The sequence below is a fragment of the Podarcis tiliguerta genome (assembly GCF_965153285.1).
Source record: "Podarcis tiliguerta genome assembly, chromosome: 12".
Lineage (NCBI taxonomy): Eukaryota > Metazoa > Chordata > Lepidosauria > Squamata > Lacertidae > Podarcis > Podarcis tiliguerta.
Window position 1 is genome coordinate 45,781,739 of NC_139545.1, and position 20,713 is coordinate 45,802,451.

Sequence of the window (20,713 nt, forward strand, 5' to 3'; positions counted from 1 at the left end):
AAACTTTAATTGTAAGTAAAATGCACAACGTCTGTTCCACGCAGAGTGCTAACTAAAAGGTTTTCTTTTGCAGGGGACATCAGGGCCAGATCCAACCACTGTGTATGTGGACATGAGGGCCCTCAGACATGACAGGTATGATGACATTTATTTATTTTTTAATGCAATGTCTGTAGCTGGAAAATGCATATACTGTTTTTTTGGGAGGGCAGGGGATACAAGTAAGTTTCTTGTTGGAGATAGCAGTTTTTGTTTTTTTAAAGGCACTTAAACCACTATTATTTTACCTGTTTTTCACAGTTTTATCCTAGCTGACCAGATGCAACACTCAAGGTGACACTTGTCACATTTGAAATCTCAATATTAATTAAAAAGTCAAATGTCACCTCACAAAGCCAGTGGTTGCATGCGTTGCAACACTAGTAATCAAACCCATCTGAGGCTTTTAAATAAACATGTGTATGAGTGCGCGCGCACACACACAGAGAGAGAGAGAGAGAGAGAGAGAGAGAGAGAGAGAGATTTGACTTCTCATCTAAGGCCAGAGAAAGAGAAGCATTCTGTTTCTCGGTAGAGAGTTCAGCAAGGTAGGTCCTGTTAAGTTGTGGGTGAACATATCAGACGACACAGCGATTCTTCAAACAGCTCTTGTTTATTCACAGGCCAGAACAGAACTGAACTGAAGGGTTCAGCCAGCCTGCTTATATAGAGCTCCACTAGAACGCAACAGTAACCATTTTCTGTAACTATCCAATCATTGATCGTCACTTTCGATCCCTTATTTGCATTTCTGGACCTGAACTATCTACAAGTATCCCCCTGCTGGCCCAGGGTGAGAACTTCAGTACATAACAGGTCCTGTATTTGACTAGGCCCGATTGCTTGGTTTCAGCAATCTGCTCAACTTCAAGGGAGGTTGTTACAGAATCTCCCTCAAAGACCTAAGCAAGCAAGAGTTGCTTTTGCAAAAAGTGTGAAGCAGGCTGGTTCTTTTTCAGGTGGGTGGGGTATGATCCCTTACCACAAGTGTGTGGGGGGGATTTTGTTGCATATTTTATATGAGGTATAAAATATGCTTTTGAAAACACACAAAAAGTGCCACCTTGACGGCAGATGTGAAGGACTATGCTCAACAAATTGGGGGGGGGGGGGACACACACACGACCTCTGCTTGTACCAAAATTTTGTAAGTTAACACTGCAGAGTCTTAACGTTTATTTCATTATAAGGCTCCTTAGCAACCCAGTTCTTAACCCAGCGTACTTTTGCTTATCCAAAGCTTCTCAAACTCTTCTGATCCGGTTCATTGTAAAATCAAGCCAGCTAGTGCCTAGGAAAGGCATGTTGAATGCCTAAGAATGCATCCAGTTTAAGTAAGTGGTAGTTAACAAGAGTATTGACTCTCATGATAGTAGCTTCATACTTGGCACTTGACCCTGAATGAATTCATTAGGCGTTAGCTTTAGAATTGCAGCATCTTTTGTTTAAGGTGTTTACTTCCTTCTTCCCCGAAGTTTGCGAAAACTGTCATGAAAGAAGATGTGAAGCAATGCTGCCATTACATTCCATGAATTATAATTCTCTTCTCACGGATGGTGAGAGATGTCAGCTTGGGAGAATGGTCTATTATTGCCTCTCTTTTACTCTCTCTCTCTCTCTCTCTCTCTCTCTCTCTCTCTCTCTCTCTCTGTGTGTGTGTCCCCCAAGTACTTTGATCCACTTTGCTTTCAGGAGCAAAACATCATACAAAGTGCTTGGTGCTGTTTGGAAGCGGAAATGTGGGGCGGGGCAGGCATTAATAAATTTCGATGTGGGAAATGGGTTTCCTTTGCGACCCACTACCACGGAGTGTCTACTTGTGTGACTGCAGTTATGATTAAGCTGTGCCACGATAGCTGGGGATAATTATATGTGTTTGCTTAGATAAGTGTTTCAGCAAGCATGTTAATTATTTCTCCATTCTAGTGGTACAACCCCCCCAAAAAAAAACACTAAAGGAGCATCTCAGCATTTGTTTGCTTAGAGAAACTTTCAAAGAGAACCCCCCCCACACACACACAAGCGCCTGAGAGAATTTAGCAATCATGAGGCCTCCAGGAGCAGTATAGGCTTTCTTGTGCATTGCCATCTTTAGAGGGTGGAAGGGGACCTAACATACAGAAAGGAAATCGCCGGAAAAATGCAAGCCCTCTGTCCCTCCTTTTTCCGCATGGAAGGATTCCCAGTTGAAGCCACATCTTCTGTTCTTTTGCTTCACTAGTACAGAAGTACTGTTTTTGGGGGACAGGGAGCAGGCAGGTGTAGAGGACTCCCTGGTCCTGAATGGGGTAACTGTGCCCCTGAAGGACCAGGTGCGCAGCCTGGGAGTCATTTTGGACTCAAAGCTGTCCTTGAAGGCGCAGGTTAATTCTGTGTCCAGGGCGGTTGTCTACCAGCTCCACTTGGTACGCAGGCTGAGACCCTACCTGCCTGTGGACTGTCTCTCCAGAGTGGTGCGTGCTCTAGTTATCTCCCGCTTGCACTGTTGCAATGCACTCTACGTGGGGCTACCTTTGAAGATGACCTGGAAACTGCAATTAATCCAGAATGCAGCAGCTAGACTGCTGACTGGGAGTGGTCGCCGGAACCACATAACACGGGTCCTGAGAGATCTGCATTGGCTCCCAGTACATTTCTGAGCACAATTCAAAGTGTTGGTGCTGACCTTTAAAGCCCTAAACGGCCTCGGTCCTATATACCTGAAGGAGCGTCTCCAACCCCATCGTTCAGCCCGGACACTGAGATCCAGCGCCGAGGGCCTTTTGGCGGTTCCCTCATTGCGAGAAATGAGGTTACAGGGAACCAGACAGAGGGCCTTCTCGGTAGTGGCGCCCGCCCTGTGGAATGCCCTCCCATCAGATGTCAGAGAGATAAACAACTATCTGACGTTTAGAAGACATCTGAAGGCAGCCCTGTTTAGGGAAGTTTTTAATGTTTAATGCTGTATTGTTTTTAACTCAATTGGAAGCCACCCAGAGTGGCTGGGGAAACTCAGCCAGATGGGTGGTGTATAAATAGTAAATTATTATTATTACTATTAAGCAAAGAGTGCTACTTCAGTGCCTTGTAGTCAGCCGATTGCTCCCTTTTGAGAAATGGGCTGTTTTCCCTTTGTGTCCCATTTCTGTCTGATAAGTTGGCATAAAGTTGGGCTGCTGTCAGAGGCTGGCTGGATACTGTGGAATAGCACTGGGGGGCGGGGTGGGGCTGGAGACTGACTTGCAAGAAGGGATCAGCGAACTGGGAGGACCTGTAGCAGCCAGAAGAGAAAAGTCAGAGCCAGGAGACGCTGCAGGATTGGAGAGGGGAAAACAGGTGCAGGAGGAAGGGGAGAGAGATCAGACTGGTGGAGGGTCAAGGATTCTCTCCTCCTCCTGCCCCCACCTCTCCTGCTCCACTGTCTCCCAGGACCAGAAGAGGACTGAAGTGGGAGGAGCAGAAGGTGACATGCAGGTGGAGTCTTTGCCTGCTTGCACACCACTCAGGTAGGGGAGATGCATAGGTCAGGAACCTGTTGTGGCAACTGCCTCATCAGGTGTACACCTAGGAGTAGTTGAGAGACATAGGACTGATGGACATGCCTTTCCCTAACTTGTGAGTGTACTTTTGACAATAAATTTTGGCAATAATTTCTCTCTCATGCTGGACAACAGGTGCGCCTCCTAAACTAGCCTGCTGCCCTCAGGTACGATGGAGGACCAGTCTTGAAGTAACACTCAGCTGCTAGTGCCGCCGGTTTTTGAAGACGGGTTGGGGAGGGTGCGGCCTTGTCCTTGGCCTCAGGCAGCCATATGTCTTGGACCAGTACTGGGAAGTGAATCTGAATCACAGTGGTTGAGAATATAAACTTTGTGCTCCATTGTAGGCAGGCAATGGAGAACTTGGGACACATGTTTCTTTTCAGAATACTGTAGTAGAAAATTTCTCTTCAGGCCCCCCCCCCCCCCGGGCTATTGATCTCTCTTCCAGGCCGAGGGCACAGTTTGCAACTTGCTATGTGGCATGTTCAGGTTAGTAGTGCATTGCTTCGCTCTTCCCCAGTACGTCGAGCCAGTTAACGCTTTTATTGGATTTTAAATTACGTGTCTCCCATGTGCTGAATTCAGCAAAATGCATTAGGCGATGCTGGAGAGAGTATTAAATATTCAGCAAGCTACTCAGTGCTGTGGTCTTGGAAGGCAGCGAACTGCTCAGTAGGTTAGTCGGGCAGGAGGACTATGCTGATTCCCCCCTTTCCCCCTCCTCCTTAATCCCAAGAAAATGAAGGAACGTAGAGATACGCTGCTAGTAGTGAAAGAGGCCTGTGACTCCCAGAAAAGACAGCTCAGAATCCTGAATCTCTTTCTGTGGCTGCAGAATAATAAGAGAAGCATTCTTTATCAAGGAAATAACGGCTGTATAAATGAGACTATTTCCTATGCATGTAACTGACTTCAAACGAGGCAGGACACCTACAGACACACACGTGTAAAAAAGAAAAACAGACAAAAATACGCAACGCCTTCAACCAAACAACCAACTAAACACAAAAACTGAGAGGGGCAAGGGTTCTTGGCAGGTACCAAGGTATGCGTCTGAGGGTGCCCCTGTCCTTTGAGTGCCAAGGTGTGGGGCCCCATCAGTGCAGAGCCTGTATACAGATTATACCAGCTGCTATATGTGAGCAGTGACTTAGGCAATTTGAATACATTCTTGTAGAATTTACACCCGGGTGGCCATTTTGTTAGTTGGAAGACATCAGTCAGAAGAACTAGATTGCTTCCAAATGCAGGAGACTGTGGGAAGCTGATGTGCTCATTTTTGCCTGGAAACCTTGCTGCAAAGTGAGGGTACCTCTGAATGTCAGATTCTGGTGACAAATTGGGAAGTTAAGTTGTCTTCATGCTGTATTTCCTAGAGGCGTATGAGTGACCGCTGTTGGATAGATGTTTGGTTTACTCATGTGGGTTCTCCTTACATTTTTGCTTTATGTGGTGATAACAAAGCATTTAAGTGTGTATTTTAATCAGTGAATCTCCCTGGTTCAATTTGGAATGGAATTCAGCTAACAAAGCTGCCCCAAAACTTGGGAGACAGCTCGCTTTTCGCCTCAACCCTGGATCTGAAATTTGGGCCCTGGATGCTCTTCCCAATGAGATACAGGTGCGCCATCTTGTTATTCATCTTTGTTCTGTATGGGACAATGACAATAAGGATAGCGTATCATATTGTATCTGAGCAAATAAAAGCAGATACGCTCTTCACAATGCAGCTGAATATTGTAATGAACTGGCCAGCTCGTGTTACAAGCTAGGTGATGCTATTCCTGCAAGTGTGCCCATCTAGTTAACAGTAATTTTAGAAGGGGGTGGGGGGTCAGTTCAGCCCCCGCAGGAGGTTATCCTTTTTAACCATGCGTGTAGCAATTAATATGAGTGTGTGTGTGTGGGATTTGCAAGGGAGGATCAAAAGTGGGGTGCTTAACCCTTTCCATGCATTACGATCCTCCCCATGTAAGTCCTTTCCACACCATTCCCCCTCCCATCCCTCCCTGTGGTGTCTGGCTGGGGTAACGTAAGAAATGGGAACTTATTTGCAAGGGAGAATCCATGGGAAGGATTAATCTCCATACTCCCCTACGTTGGTGTTTGAAAGGGAACGGGAGGTGAGCCTCCCAATTATCTTATTGCAATAGCTGCGCTCCTGGCTGACTCCGATTAATGGGCAAAGGAGTGTGACCCCTGGGAATGCAAGCTGTGATTTCGATGAGGCATGAGACAAGGTACAAAAAGGAAGGGTCCTCCCCTGTCCCCAGTCAGTGATCTTTTAAGCTTTTGGTCAGTCTGAAAGATGGTCCCTTTGAAGAATGGGTTGCTGCTTCGGACCTGAGTGAATCTAGAAACCTATCTACATGCTTCTCTCCCCTTGCATTGACAAAGAGACTGTGGTGGGCAGGACTGGTTTGGGAGTTGGAGAAGCACTCTTACGGAGTCTATTCCTCTCAGTAATTACCGGATATGATCCATGTGACCTTTTACAGCAGGGGGTGCATGAATCACATTTCAGACTCGCCTGCTCTTTTCCCCATCTGTATCATTTGGCATGCCCATGGCATTATAAGAAGCATGTGGGCGGAGGCTCGAACAGCCTCAGAAAGTGCTCAGGAACATGGCACATCAACCAAGGAAATGTGTGTGTAAAAATAGGACAGTATGAAAATAGGACAGTGAGATTTGAGGAGCAGGGGAAATAAGGAAAAGACTAAAATGAATCAAGTATTGAGGCACTTTTTTTTTTTCAAGCCCATGTTGAGGAGCTTTGATTACAAAATTCTGCTTGGTAATTTTGGCCCTGCATGGTTTAGAAATAGCCTTTTGTCCTGTGCATTAATTCTTGGGTTAAGAAATGCAAACCACAAGGGCATGTACAGAGGAGTTCTGGGGTGATTTGCACCTGAGCTCTGGAATTGTTTTCCTCCTTGGGCCCACTCAATGCCCAATCTAAGCATCTTCTGGTTGGCATGAAGGAAATATCCAGTTGGCAAACAGAAGAAGCCACAGCTATGCCATGGGCTATTCTAGTATATATCATTTTAAACATGCATCTTTGTTTTCAGGCTTTGTTTCCCCCCCCCCCTCTTGTTACCTGAATGCATAAGTTAAACCTTGATATTTTGGTAGTTCTCCCCCCTCTTCCTATTTTGAAGCAGAAAAATTACAGGAGCTGGGCTCATGAATGTATGTTCTGTGTTTCAGATGTCGTGGGCATGTGTGTGTGCGCGCACTGCCCACCACAATTACAGAATTTGCAGTTCTCCGAAGGGTTTGAACTGACCCATAATTCATTTCCTGTGTGTGTATGTGTGAATTAGCAATAACGCTATTTTACAGCACTACAAGATGCCCTGTGACCTGAGCAGAAGTCTGATATCTCCCAGATCCTATATGGGTTGCAATTGCAGACTTTGGGGTCTCAAAATTAAGCACCCCCTGCCTCTTGCCTTCCATTCTACAGCACAGTTGCAGTGTCCACTGCAATGCCTCTGAAGCTCTGTGCCCAGTGCAACCAAACCAGTCGCACACCGTTAAATCCACTTCTGTAGGTTGCTATGCTATGAGGTTTGAGCTGCCCACCCCTTCTGGGAGATCTGGATCTGGCAACCATCAATGGAGTTCCTAGTGCATTGAAAATTGACTGCTCTAATGTTCGTTGCATTAAGCATTGCATGATTGTAGTTGGCTTGCCAGCTTCCTCATCCCGAATCAAAACTTGCAGCAATGAGTGATCACTCATGTGATAACTTCACTTTAATTCCCTTGTTCTTCAGGCACAGGAGGTTTGGAAGAGGAAGGGGAACCAGAAGTTAACACAGTTTTAAAGACTTAGCTGCAAGTAGTTCCCTCTCTGTACAGCATAGTCAGGACAACGGATTACTTACGTTGGTATAAATGGAACCCTTCTGCAAAAACAAACAGACAGTGATTATTCACAGATATTAAAATAGTTTGACTCTGGTTTTCAGAAGATGGTTTGAGGTTACTGTGTTTGTTGGTTTTAAGCCTGTCCTATTGTGAGAACTGGGACGCGGGTGGTACTGTGGGTTAAACCACAGAGCCTAGGACTTGCCGATCAGAAGGTCGGCGGTTTGAATCCCCACGACAGGGTGAGCTCCCGTTGCTCGGTCCCAGCTCCTGCCAACCTAGCAGTTCGAAAGCACATCAAAGTGCAAGTAGATAAATAGGTACCGCTCCAGCGGGAAGGTAAACAGCGTTTCTGTGCACTGCTCTGGTTCGCCAAAAGCGGCTTAGTCATGCTGGCCACATGACTCGGAAGCTGTATGCCGGCTCCCTCAGCCAATGAAGCGAGATGAGCGCCGCAACCCCAGAGTCAGCCACAATTGAACCTAATGGTCAGGGGTCCCTTTACCTTTACCTTTATTGTGAGTACACCTCCATTTTGGATTCTCACAGTCTGTTTTGTATAATTCGTAACCCATAACCTCCCTGCTGTCAGAACTCCTGCCTCTTCCCACATCTACCAGTCCTCCCCAGTATATACCAAATAGCTCAATGGCACCCGCTGTCGCTACCTCTTCTCCTCCTAACAGCTGGCAGAGCAGTTCTTTCCATTGCTCTCTCAGTCCAGGGACTTCATCTGCCGCTGGAATGACATCTGCAACAGCTTTTGCAGGGGATGCTGGTTTGAGAAATCTCATGAAATCACAGCATGGATCCTCAATTGCGCAGTGGAATTTAAATATATGTTGTAAGGGAAAGGGTTTGTGACTTGGCTGAATGCACCTTTAGCTGGGGTTTTCTTACAGCTGTAATGCGGTACTCTACATGATTAACTTTCCTTGTAAAACCCTGAGTAGGAGTTGTTTAAGAGACCTAATAAAAAATACCTTCTGATGGGCTCTTGCTTCTGTGGGCAGGAATTTTATCACAAGGTTAAGCTTTTCGTCCCGTACTCTATGATTGTCGCTTTGGAAACATCAGCTCTTGTTTAAAACCAAGCAGCACTTGTATTTCTTTTAAAAAAGAAGAAATTGTAAAATGTGCTTAATCACCTTTAAAGATGTGGAAGATACCAAGGAGAATATATTCTAACCTTCCTCTTGCAATCATCTGTTCTGCTTTGGACATGCTCAGTATAGTCTAGTGAATAGTGTGTTGTGTTTTTAAACCAAGGTGTCCTGAGCTGGACTCTCCCCTCAGCCACAGTGAAAATAACCCCATGCAGTTCATGCAGCCCTTAGCTACCTGGAGGAAGGCTGAGCTATAAAAATAATACAGTGGTACCTCTGGTTAAGAACTTAATTCATTCCAGAGGTCCGTTCTTAACCTGAAACTGCTCTTAACCTGAGGTACCACTTGAGCTAATGGGGCCTCCCGCTACCACCACTGTGCGATTTCTGTTCTCATCCTGAGGTAAAGTTCTTAACCCAAGGTACTACTTACGGGTTAGCGGAGTCTGTAACCCAAAGTGTTTGTAACCTGAGGTACCACTGTAAAATAATAAAATAAAGAAGTATTTTTAAGTAAATGTGAATGTCTCCCACGCTTTCACTTTTCCATGTTCCACACACACACACAGACACACACACGCTCATTACCATCCATTAAAAGCAATCATAAATTCATTTAAATCTTTTAAACCCAATAATAATTTCATAATCTAGGACTGGGTAAGAGGACATGATTGTAAGAGGCTTGAAGTATATGAAACATAGGTTCTCTGTCTGTGAAATAATAAGTTGGTAAATTTAAACTGAGGGGGAATGTCCTGCTTTCCATCTCTGATTGTGTTGCAAAGGGTAAATAACCAGTTCTACATAAACTAGCCATCTGCCCAGGCAAAGGAAATGAGCATCTCCATATTTGCCTGGCTCATGTGAGGAAAAGACCCAGTCCTTCTCCTTCCTCCCCAATAGCATTCCTTTCTACTCTGACCTACCCACTGTGATGTTCTGTCCCGTGGCATTTTTTATTGTGGGGTTAAGACCCACCCATGAAAGAACCACCCTCACCCCTACCATGCTCCACCTTGGCAAAATCTCAAAAGCCTTCTATTCCTTCCTTGCTTTGAGAGAGCAGGCACCAGGTCTGAAGACTGGAAATGCAAGAGCTTGAGAACTTAACAGTACGGCTGACATTTATGTGTGGTACTGCAATTTTTGTACGCTCATCATAGTTGTCCTATGTGTTTTGCTTTTCAGAGTGCGTTTAGTAGAAAGAGGATCCCCTCATAGCTTGCCTCTCATGGAATCGGGAAAGGTAAACGTTTTTGCAACTCTCAATATTTTAGAGAGGCTGATAAATGCTTTAACTTTGAGGTATATGTGTATGTTGGGGTGTGGGGCCCGATAAAAGTAGTGTTCTAGAGAAAGGTCAAAAGTAGCAACTACTTGCCCAGATGTGAGATCCTTTGTGGCCATGTCTGCGCATGCACTGTCTGGCATCACTCAGATTTCTGGATTTGTGCAATTCACGTTGTGCCAGTAGCAAGCCGTGGGCGCCTCCTCTCACCTGACCTCTGGTTGGTCTCACTGTTACTGCTTACTGAGAGAGAGAGGGACAAGGCAATGGGGAAGTTGGTGTGGTGCAATGGCACCAGCAGAAAATGGTCTCCGTCAATGTGTTTGCACCGCACTGGCCTTTCCCCCTCATTGCCCCTCCCCCTGCCATTAAGAAGGAGCAATATGACCAACCAAAGATCACATGACAGATGGCACCCCACCATGCCGTCTGCTACTGCATTGTGCTATCTCCCCACTCCATACTCGTGCATTGGGTGTGATATGATGTCAGTGCCATGACCAGGCCTCCGGTGACAATGTAGTTTTCCCATTATGGTGGCACTACATATTTTATGAAATGTGCCTAATGTTTCAGCAGTATGAGGTAATATTTGCAGTATATTCCTGGGCTGGAGAGAGACGACAGGTTTCTTTATCGGTGAGTGGTGGATGACCAGGGAGACAGTATGGGAAAGACATAGTTTCTTGAGCAGTGTCCACGACCATCCCATGATTGTCTCTGGTTGCTGGGTCTGTCTTGGAGTTGCTACTGCTGTTGATATGTGTTTCAGAAATCTACAAAAACTGTTTGAGAGAGAGCCTCAAAAGAGGGGGTAAATTAACACATTCCTGAATGGCTCAGTTGTTTAGAGCAGTGTTCCCCAACCTTGGGCCTCCAGCTGTTTTTGGACTACAATTCCCATCATCCTTGACCACTGGTCTTGCTAGCAAGGGATGATGGGAGTTGTAGTCCAAAAACAGCTGGAGGCCCAAGGTTGGGGAACACTGGTTTAGAGCATGGTACTGATAACGCCAAGGTTGCAGGTTCAATCCCTGCAGGGGGTTGGACAAAGATGATCCTCAGAGTCCCTTCAAATTCTATAATTCTATGTTAAGGCAACTGTGGATCTGCTGGACATCCTTTGGGGGGCCCTTAGAGAGCCTAAGGGCGGGATATAAAGTTTTTAAAAGAATTAAATACATACTATTTTTCAACACTCCTGTAGAACTCTATCTGCCTTTGCCAAATAATTGACCACATCAGCCTAGCGACCCGTAGGAACAAGGATTTTAGTCTGAACATTCGTTGGAAAAGCGTAAGCTAGGAACACTTGATTGGCGCCAAATTTGGAGTGGCATAATGCTTTGCAAACATGGGACTAAGTTTGGTTGGTCTTTCCAGTGGCTGCGCATCTACAAAAAGCATTTGTGGATTGTGCAAATCACTACTTGCAGTTGACTTTGTGAACAGCAGCTGGATTCCAGGTGTTTGTCGTTCACGAGTGACTGTAAGCAAGCTGTATGCTCTGTCCATCAGTGTGAAATGTTTCTCTGGGTTTTCATTGTTGATCCTGCAAGCAGGATCTTGGGGGCCATAACACATGTTTGCAGCTTTGCCTGTAAGCAAACAGGGGTTCGCCATAGGAGCGCAGGAAGCTTACTGCCTTCTGATACAAGGTCAGATCATTGGTTCATTTAGCTCACCATAGGCTGCACCAATTTGAAGTGGGTCTCCAAAACCTGCAGGGTTTTCCCCAGCTCTTCTTGGAGTTAACAAGGATTGAACCTGGAAGCCATGGCTTGCAAAGCGTGCTCTGGACCACTGAGCGTCCCCATCACTACTGTTGTTGTCGATTATTGTCTTGGGTGTAAAGAAAAAGGGAAGATGGATCGCTTGTGCCACATGATGAAAATACGTTTCGTAATCATACATCCACAAGATTAGTTCTCTCCCTCCCCCCGCCCCCCCCCCCCCCGCATGTCACTCACTCACTTGAACATGCAAAACACAGAATTCAAAGCCTTCTTTAGGAGTTTCTCGAAAGCCTTCGGGAGACAAGAAGAAAAGTTCATAAAACAATATGTACATCATCTGGCTCACGACCAGATATGACTCATTTTGTCTTTCAATAGATTCTCCCTGGAGTTCGCATCATTATTGCTAATCCAGAAACAAAGGGACCCCTGGGAGATTCTCATCTTGGAGAGGTGAGTCACAAGCTGTGCCTCAGTTGGTACTGAACTGCATGAGTTGATTAAAAGCTACCTTCCTTCCCTAACAGCCGCCTTTAATAAGTATGTGACAAATGGCCCGCTCTGGCAGGTATGCATCACACAGCTCCAGGAAGTTTAAACTACTTTGTGCTTTGTCACAGCTGAGAACTGAGAGTACCATTTCTAGGTTCTTTTTTCTTAATAAAAAAGTCTGCTAGTTTCTTCATTCATATTTTCTTCCTCAAGATACTCATATCTCAGAAGTTTGTAACAAGCCTGGCCAAACTTTTACCTTGCAGAGCTAGTCTTTGCACACTTTGTCTCAGTAATGCAAAGCAAAATTTTCATTCATATCTTTAAACTAAAGGTTGCATTGAGATATAATTGGCTAGGATCCTTTTTTTAGTGGAAAACCTCATGGAAGGAGCATTCCAACCTAACGTAAGAGTGTTGCGTGAGACCTTTTATGGCAGACTAAGTTACCTGAACACGCCTTAAGTCCCACTAATGGAAACCATCAGTGGGATTTAATGAAAGTTCAGCTGACGTAGTCTGAATACAGCTACAGCTCCCCATGTTTCTCAGACTATAGTGCGACCCCAGTGGCTCAGTTGGTAGAGCATGAGACTCTTAGTCTCAGGGTTGTGGGTTTGAGCCCCATGTTGGGTGAAAGATTCCTTGTTTGCAGGGGGTTGGACTTGAGGAACCTTGTGGCCTCTTCCAACTCTACAATTCTATGATTCTGATGCATTGAGGTATTTCATTGTGAGATGTCTTCCATCAGCACTTGCTCAAGAGTTCCTGGAAAAATATTGGATTTTCTCCTCCGCACGGCGCTTTGGATCCAAGCCATTATCTCTGCCACTAAACATTGGTGTTGTGGATTCCTGTGCTGTCCCCAGATCTCATTAATACTCCCCACACCGTCACCGCAACTCCATCAGGGCCTCTGGGACTAGCGAAAGGAGCACCTGTGTGATCTCAGCTGCCCTTGGGATGGAGCTCTTACATATTCCTGATCTTTCAAACAGCTTTTACTCTGGCTTCCGTCACCAATAGTGAATGGGTGTTTCAGGGGAGTGCCACAAGTTAATAGATTCTGCCTAAGTTGTGTTTTCGTGGTTGAACCAATGGCATATGTAGTGCTCTTGAGAATGCTTCTTGTTCAAGGATTTATGCCATTTAGATCCTCTGTGCAAATGCATTATGGAGGCCACTTGCTCTTCAGCAATCTGTGTATCTTTGCTGTTGGCTGGTTTAGATAACTAGGTGGCATGAGTACAAAAAAGAAGGCTTATACCTTTAACCATGAGTACAAGCGAAAGGTTTATACCAGATCCAAGAGTTAGGAATGTGCGGGGCAGCAAGGGCAATAGTGCACATATTTCGTATATACGTTGTATTATTTTGTGCAACATACAGAGTTGGTTGTTTGACTGACTTTCTGCTATGTGGAAAAGTTTGAAAATTATAATAAAGGCAATTAACTGATATTTTTTCCGATGTGATCCCAACCCCAGAAAGCTAATAACTGGTTATAGGAATGCCACAGAGACTTGATCTCAACCACTGCATGTTAGTGGTGCTTGCCTTGGCAGTACTCCTCCTGGGGCTGGCTTTCAGTGGGTAAGCTGGTGCAAAGGACTGGATTTTCCTCAGCAAGCTGATGGCTGAGTTGAAGGGCTCCTATTGTGCTTAATATAAAAATGTCTGTGGCAGAGTATGCTTGGGAGCACACCAGTGAAGACATAACTTTTTCCTCTCCACCTAGATATGGGTTCATAGTGCTCACAATGCCAGTGGCTACTTCACTATCTATGGTGATGAATCCTTGCAGTCCGATCACTTTAACTCAAGACTTAGTTTTGGAGACACTCAAACTATCTGGGCGCGGACTGGCTACTTGGGATTTCTGAGAAGAACAGAGCTCACAGATGCAAATGGGGGTAAGTTCTCGCACAGCCTTTTATAAATCGGTATGGTATCGAGTGCTTTCAGATCAGGAGCTGTCAACCTATTTGGGCCCATGAGCATATTTGTAAAGGGGAGGAACTATTGGGGGCGCCTCTCTCACACTGCAACCAAGCTCGCATTGCAGTCTGTCCTGTTGTCTACAGTACAGTGGTTCTTTCAAGCCTTAATTTCAGTGGGGAAGGGGTTGGGGGAAAGGCAAGGTGCCAGGAGACTCCTGACTTACAGAGCATTTCCTTGCTGAATTTGCATTTCCCGCCATGGCTACTCCACTGCAGGAGCTGGGAACATGAGCACTGTTCCTGTAATCTGACAGGAGAGATTTTGCAACCATCTCCTTTGCATCTTTGGGGGATATTTGCCCTGATCTGCATAGAGAAGGCTAAGAACATAGAACATTTCAAAAAGGAAGTCCCCTTATTCCACACACCCTTTTCTAACCTTCCCTACAATGGGAAGGTTTGCGTAGGAAGCTGCCTTTGTGCCATTGGCCTACACTGGTTGGCAGTGGCTCTCCAGGACTTCAGGTAGAAGCCATTCCCAGTCCTTTCTGGAAATGCTGCAGATGGAACCACATGCAATTTATTATGATTATGATTATTAACAGTATTGTTGTTGTTGTATTTATGAATGGCTTCCTATGAAAGTCTGTGCTCTGCCACTGAGCTGTAGCAGCTGCATGCATTAATCTGATAGAAAGCAATGCTTTGTTTTTCTGCTTAGCTGTCTTGAAGCCAAATGGAAATGTATTAAACCCAGGGAGGTGGAACCTCAGGCTTGGGGACTTTCCCCAAGCCATCCTTTCCTCTCTCCCCACCTTCAACTCTTCCTGGCCTTGTTCTGCACCCACCTTCTGTGATCCTTCCTAGCTGCAGTGTCTTCTTGAGTAATGCCTGCTGCTTGCCTGGGTGAGGGATGAAGCATGTTGTGTGTGTGGATATCTCTTGACTGCAGCCTACTGTACTAGGGAGAGAGTTGTATATGTTGCTTCACCCATGTTTTCCTCGGTCCACACCTACCGCTGTCATCCAGCCCCTGGAAAGTTGCCCAATTGGGAATGAGGCCCTTGGGCTGAAAGAAACTCCATTAAACCAATGGACTTTAAAAACAAAGCTAAATCTTCCAGGTGGTGTTGATGCGGCTGTCTTTGCCTCGCACAGGTGATTTAACGCTTAATATAAATGATTTCTCCCCTCTTTCTCTCTTGAACCAGAGCGACATGATGCACTTTATGTGGTAGGTGCACTAGATGAAGCCATGGAACTGCGAGGAATGAGGTATCACCCCATAGATATCGAGACGTCTGTAATTAGAGCACACAAGAGCATTACAGAATGGTAAGTACGTTGTCGTTTTGTCCAATGGTAGAGCCGGACCTGGCATGTTTGGTAGCAGGAAGAAGAGGGAAATCCCTGATCTGCATGTTTAGGACTTGTGAGAAGAATCTTGATATAGTTTGGGGGCTGTGCTTTGTAAGTAAGAGGAAAAGCTTAAAATACGTATACAGTGGCTCTTAAGATCGGGAACCAAATGGCAAACATAATACATTCTGGCTTTGCTATTGCAAAAAAACCCAAAGCGGGTTTTGGGCAATTAATCAGGCTTATTATGGCCTCAGCTTTTGTGGGCTGGAGTCCACATCATCACATACATGAAGTGTTTTCCTCAGATGTCAAGCACACATAGTTGTAGAGAAACAAACGTAAGCAGTGGGGTCAGAGGTAAATGAAATGCCAGAAATTCTGACTGTGAGAATAATTGCATCAAATGTACATAAAATAAACACAAAATGACTGTTTCAGTGTTGGTGGTAGTACGTCCATGCTGCCTGGTGTTGCCTGTTTTATCACCAGCTCTGCTTTCTGAATGGCCACTCTGCTTATTTTGTATACATTTCAGCTTTAATGTCCAAGGCACAGCGAATAACTTGTTTGCTAGCTCCCTTCCACAGGACCATTTGCCCGCCACAAAAGTTCATCTAAGGGGTAGCCAATGGGCTGCCTTCCAGATGTTGTTGGACTGCAAGTCCCATCATCCTTCACCATTGGCCATGCTATCTGGGGCGGGTGGGAGTTAGAGTCTAATAATGTTTGGAGAGCACCATGTTGGCTGCGCCCAATTTAAGGCCCTGATCCTGCCCTCGTGCTCTACTGTTTAAATAGTTGAGTTACCAATCTGAGCCTTGGAAAGCACAAATTGCTGAAAGAGGCCAAAGGTAAGGGACATTGCTCCCCCAACCTCCTCCTCCTGGTCTGTATTTTTCAAGCGTAGGGGGGGAAATAACCACCCCCACCACCTCATGATAAAAGGGGGCTCAAGTGCTTTGCCCTCAAAAGCCCCCCAAGGGCACCCTTGCACCCAACCACATCGGCAGTTCAAGGATTAAAGGAATTGTTGTGCATTGACAGTGGAACCACTGAATGATATAAGGTGATGTGATTTTCCTACTTGCATTTCAGTGCGGTGTTTACCTGGACAAACTTGTTGGTCGTTGTTGTTGAGCTGGATGGATCCGAGCAAGAAGCCTTAGACCTGGTTCCTTTGGTCACCAATGTGGTCCTGGAGGAGCATTACCTGATTGTAGGGGTGGTGGTTGTGGTGGACGTTGGTGTAATTCCTATCAACTCCCGTGGAGAGAAACAGCGTATGCACCTACGAGACGGATTTTTGGCGGACCAACTAGATCCCATCTATGTGGCCTACAACATGTAGTCTGGTATCTATTAAGGCTTCCATGGACTGTACTCTAGATGTATAAACAAATTTTTTTGGACGTCCACTAAACGATGTGCTGACAAGTAAACGACGCCACTCTTCAGAACGGAACTGTTTCTATTAGGACTTTTTGACGCGCTCGTTATTGGCAGGACATAAAATGTGAAACGTGTTTCTTTTACCACTACATTTTAGCACAGAAGGACTTTGGGGTACTGCCTTCAGTTTGTTGGAAAGCCCATTATTAGACTTTTTAAAAAAGATTATTTTTTGCTTATTGGGATGATACTGCTTTCTGAGTAATATGGCTTTGTATTTTATGTTATACTGAAGTAGCTAATTTTTCTCTCTTTTTTTAAATCTGCCCTTCAAGTGGATATTTTTAAACAGCTCATATTATGACTGAATTGTTTTGGTTTGCTTGTTTTTAAATGTCCATAAAAATCTTTTCCAATATGAATCCATTACTAATTTTAAGCCATTTTCTATCCCATTGTCTTAGGAAACTACATTGTGGTACGAGGAAAATACCCAAAACAGCACCTTCTCAAATTAAGAGTTTTAACAGCTTTCTCTTCTGGAAATGCTGAAAAAGGCAAAGGCGAAAAGAGCCTTTGATTATTAGTGTTAGAATGAACAGAAATTTATAAATAAGGTGTATTTCGGCAATGAGCTTGCAGATATCTTTGTACTAAACTAAAAAGATAAAATAAGTTAACTACTTCTGTAATTATGTACAAAACCTTTAATTTATTTTGATCTCTTTAGAAGTATAAAAGAGAAACATTCAAGAATATTAAGCTCTTGTAATGTTTGCTAATATAAAAAACAAAGGGGTTGTATTATCTTGAGTGGATAGTATCACATCAAATATATATATATGAAATATAAATTCACTAATGACAAAAAAAAAAGATTTTAAAGTTTTAAAAGGATGCAGTACTCATCACTTGCATGGTGTCTCTTTTCCCACTGTAGATAATCTAACATTATTCACAAACTTTGAGGAAAAACCGGTCCTGGATTGCTAAGTATCCCTGTCTAAAAGAATCTCCCAGATACCAGCAAGCGAAACCATTTTGCTACCTTTAAAGGCAGCGAGTTAAACGTTGAAGGTCGCAATCCTCTGCCGCGCCTGCACAGAGGGCAGGGCATAGAGTGGTTCCCGTAGCCGTGCTGGAATAAATTTCTGCATCTTGCCCTCTCTTCCAAGCCTGCTTCTCCGCAAGGCCGCTGAATTGCACCTCTGCTGCCCTTGGCCCCTAATTGGCCTCCAGCACTCTGCTGCTCACCCTTCCGTAGTCCGTGGCTCTTCTCCAGCCCCCTGTGTGCTCTAGGAGCCTGGAGAAGAGGAGGAGCAGCAGCAGTGCTAGAGAGGCAGGAAGTTGGGAAGAGCCTCGGCTTCAGCCTAGGAAGCCTTGGAAGAGTCCAGCCGGCACGGTGGCGGAGACCAAGAATGGGTTCCCGCGAGAGCCATTCCGCCTCCTGCTCTCTGTGCATGCAACGCGGTAGGATTTGCTGGCGGCCAAAGACTCTTCAACAGTGCACTACGAAGGATTCTGTTATTTGCCGCGGAGGTGACAAATATTTGTGCAGGCACGTATGCCCATACACTTCTTAGACGTTAGAAAAGGCAGGTTTGAAGAATATCACTGTTTTTCTTAGCTGCATAACATTGTTGCACAATATTGGTCATTGTCCTTTTTTTTAAGTTTGTGGGGGTTTTGTTAATTTTTTTTGGTAAGGACGATTTTCTTGTTTTTGTTTTGTTTTTGGTGGTCGTTTTGCACAAGAATTATGCTTTTGTTCATCTGTTTGCCTTCCTGCTGCCCTCTGTCTAGGTTGGGCATGGGGACGGTGGCGATCCATCCACTTCACACTTTGTAGAAAGCTGTTGTTTTTCTATAGTCTTTCTCTTAATAACGCGTTTATTATTGGAGAGTAGCTTAAAAGCCGCTCTAAACTATTTGGCACAGCCTGCTAACATGTCCTTATGCCAAACAGAGGAACTGATAACTGGTGTTGCAAGTAATCCCATCTCTCAGTTCCAAAGGGAATCTGCCAATTGGGGAAGAACAGGAACGCATGGATCACAGCTGCCTTTTATTTTCTTTCTAATTTCACTGTCTTCGGATAAATGGAATTGTCGGTCTCTTAATTATTTAATTGTTTTCCTCCCCCCATGTGTTTGTTTGTTTGTTTTGAAGTGCATATTTTGGTTTCTTCCAGTGTAACCTGGCTGACCTGTGTCTGATTTATGAGGGTGAACATTAAACAGCAGCAGTCCAAGAATGCTTTTTAAATGGTTTGAAATAATGTTAACTTGCTGACAGAATATGCATGACTAAGACAGAAGCAGGACTGAAGCTACAAGACCTTTATATAACATGTACAAGGGATTTTTATTTTTTTTGTCTACCTTTGCAGATTTCATTTGGTTCTGAAGACCCCAAATTCATTTTTCCCCCATTTTTAATTTTGCAGGGGTGGGAGGGTCCTTAAAGATGAGGGATGGTTTTTAGTCTGCATGCAGAATACAGAGCATCTCACCATGGCAAAACTCTTTTTTTTTTTTTTTTTTGGTGTATGTTAATTTTCAGTTGCCCCCTTTTTTCAGATTTTCTTTGCCCTGTGAATATTTCTACCCATGCTCCGAAGACCAACCCTGAAGCATTCTGTCAAAGTGTGGGGTTTTTCTGTCCCCTAAAATAATATATATTTTTTTCTGTTTGAAATGTCAAGTTGCTGTAAGGTTCAGACAAGCCGTTGACTGATTATGAGCATAATTACAGTGTATGAACTAACTTGTGATGATGTCCTTGCTATTGCTGATCTCAGTGCTGCAAAACACAAATTTAGCTGTCATTTTATTAAAGCATCACTTTTAACCTTCACCAAGTCAACTTTCCACTCCTGGGGAAGGGGACAAAGGACTGCAATGCAGTCGTACGACACAGTTAATAACCGATCTCTTCTGCAACCTGCCATCTGTGGTTGTTTAAATTCTCAAACTTAGGACAGTAAATGACGATGAACTGAATTCCTAGTTTTGTCGTGCAGGATAAGGGGAAAGAAACACACGTACCATCAGATTCAGCAATAAAGAAGGATTGTTCTGTATTAGAAACTGTACTGTAGATAAACCATTCATGAGAATGTATAAAATGTTTGTCTTGTGACCTTGTGCTTTTGAAGTCAGACAAAAACCATGTAATCAACCTGATGCACATGCACACTAAAATAAAAAAGAAAGAAAGAAAGAGGGTCCACAATGAACATTTAAACACGAAAACTAATCAAACAGGAGCAGATTCCTCATGGTGCTTGTTTATTATATATATTTAATCCTGCTTGACACTTTACCCAAGGGAAGACTGTCCCTTTTATCAGTTGAATGTTAGCAGCGTTATTTCATAGAGTGTGGTGACTGGTTAGAGAAATTCATGTAACTCAGCCAATCACAGTTTCAAACGAAAATTTTTATGTGCAAACAAAACAGCAACCTTCTTGTATGTTAAACCACCAGTACGCTTTGTACATCTGTGATAACGCCTGTTTTATATTCAAATGAACAAATAAAAGCTTTTATTTTTGTTGCTCTGAAAATATCAGGTTTTTTTATATAAAAAAAAAGAAAAAGAAATTAGCTAAGGTTTTTAAAGGAGATTTTCCAGAGCTTTGGGCCCCACCTAACACTCTGGTGAAAGGAAATTGTGTGTTTTTTTAATTTTTTGTTGACTTGGGATCATTGCATATGTCACAGAATAGAAAATACTCAACATGGATCTGGAGCTAACTTAAGCCGTATTCAGGCGCTCTTATAACTGTGTTGAAGCAATTTGTCCCTTTCTTTGGCATCTCCAATTCTGACCTTCTTGCAGTAAACAAGGAGGTATAACACAAAGCCTCTTCTCGATCCAGGACTGTGTTAATGCGTAGAACACGTGTAAACACTTAGAATCTGGTTTCAGACATGTTCTTATCCAACACAGGGGT

At 44.2% G+C, this 20,713-nt stretch overlaps 1 protein-coding gene across 7 annotated transcripts in view; it reads left to right on the forward strand.

Moving 5' to 3' along the window:
- The window catches only part of DIP2C (disco interacting protein 2 homolog C), a 293,236-nt gene extending 272,913 nt beyond the window's left edge, over nt 1–20,323 (forward strand). For all 7 annotated transcript variants that reach the window (XM_083406060.1, XM_083406057.1, XM_083406061.1 and 4 more), the window contains 6 exons: nt 74–135; nt 9,737–9,794; nt 11,951–12,025; nt 13,803–13,977; nt 15,216–15,339; nt 16,462–20,323. In XM_083406060.1, coding sequence (XP_083262186.1) covers nt 74–135; nt 9,737–9,794; nt 11,951–12,025; nt 13,803–13,977; nt 15,216–15,339; nt 16,462–16,714 — 747 coding nt within the window. In that variant the 3' untranslated portion in view covers nt 16,715–20,323. The remainder of the gene's footprint in view (nt 1–73; nt 136–9,736; nt 9,795–11,950; nt 12,026–13,802; nt 13,978–15,215; nt 15,340–16,461) is intronic.
- Nucleotides 20,324–20,713: the final 390 nt, after the last annotated feature.